This window comes from Buceros rhinoceros, unplaced genomic scaffold (assembly GCF_000710305.1).
Source record: "Buceros rhinoceros silvestris isolate BGI_N320 unplaced genomic scaffold, ASM71030v1 scaffold21944, whole genome shotgun sequence".
In the NCBI taxonomy this organism is placed as follows: Eukaryota; Metazoa; Chordata; class Aves; order Bucerotiformes; family Bucerotidae; genus Buceros; species Buceros rhinoceros.
The window spans coordinates 1072-1600 of record NW_010409096.1 but is presented as its reverse complement, the minus strand read 5'-3'; the positions used below and the strand labels follow the sequence as shown (position 1 = coordinate 1600).

Below are 529 nucleotides of genomic sequence, written 5' to 3'. Positions count from 1 at the left end.
GGAGGAGCCTGGCCACGGCGCTGGATACGGCTGTTGCACCACCCCGTCACCCCACCTCGCTCGGGGCTGCCAGGGGACACCAGTGGAGTGGGAGTGGGGGGACAGAGGGACACAGGCACGGTGAGGGTCCCCAGGCAGAGCTCCACAAGACAGGGCAGGACGGGCTAAGGCTGAGGACGAGGACAGCAGCTTGTCACGGAGCAAAGGGGATAACAAAGGTGACCAAAGGGACACACAGCCCCTTACTGCCCCATGAACCCTCTGGCCACGGCTCTGCAACCTCAGGGCTGTTTCCCCGTCTGCCTCCAGCCCCCAAACACCACCCAGGGGGGACAGAGGAGCCGCCCTGTGTCCCCTCACCGCCCAGGCACCCTGAGAGCGCTGCTGGGCAGAGCCAGCTCCGGGGCAGGGCTCACCTGGAGGCTGCTGGTGTCCCCGTGGTCCCAGGCACTTTTGGTCTGCTTCTGCTTCTCTGCGGAGGGAAGGCAGGGGGTGAATCCCTCCAGGGGAGCTGGGAGAGCCACCAGCC

The 529-nt window shown here is 66.7% G+C and overlaps 1 protein-coding gene across 1 annotated transcript in view; it reads right to left on the bottom strand.

Moving 5' to 3' along the window:
• Positions 1 to 416: 416 nt before the first annotated feature.
• LOC104492565 (uncharacterized protein KIAA1522-like) overlaps positions 417 to 529 on the bottom strand; it is a gene marked incomplete at both ends in the record, with an annotated part of 576 nt that continues 463 nt past the window's right edge. The window contains one exon of the mRNA XM_010135143.1: positions 417 to 472. Coding sequence (XP_010133445.1) covers positions 417 to 472 — 56 coding nt within the window. The remainder of the gene's footprint in view (positions 473 to 529) is intronic.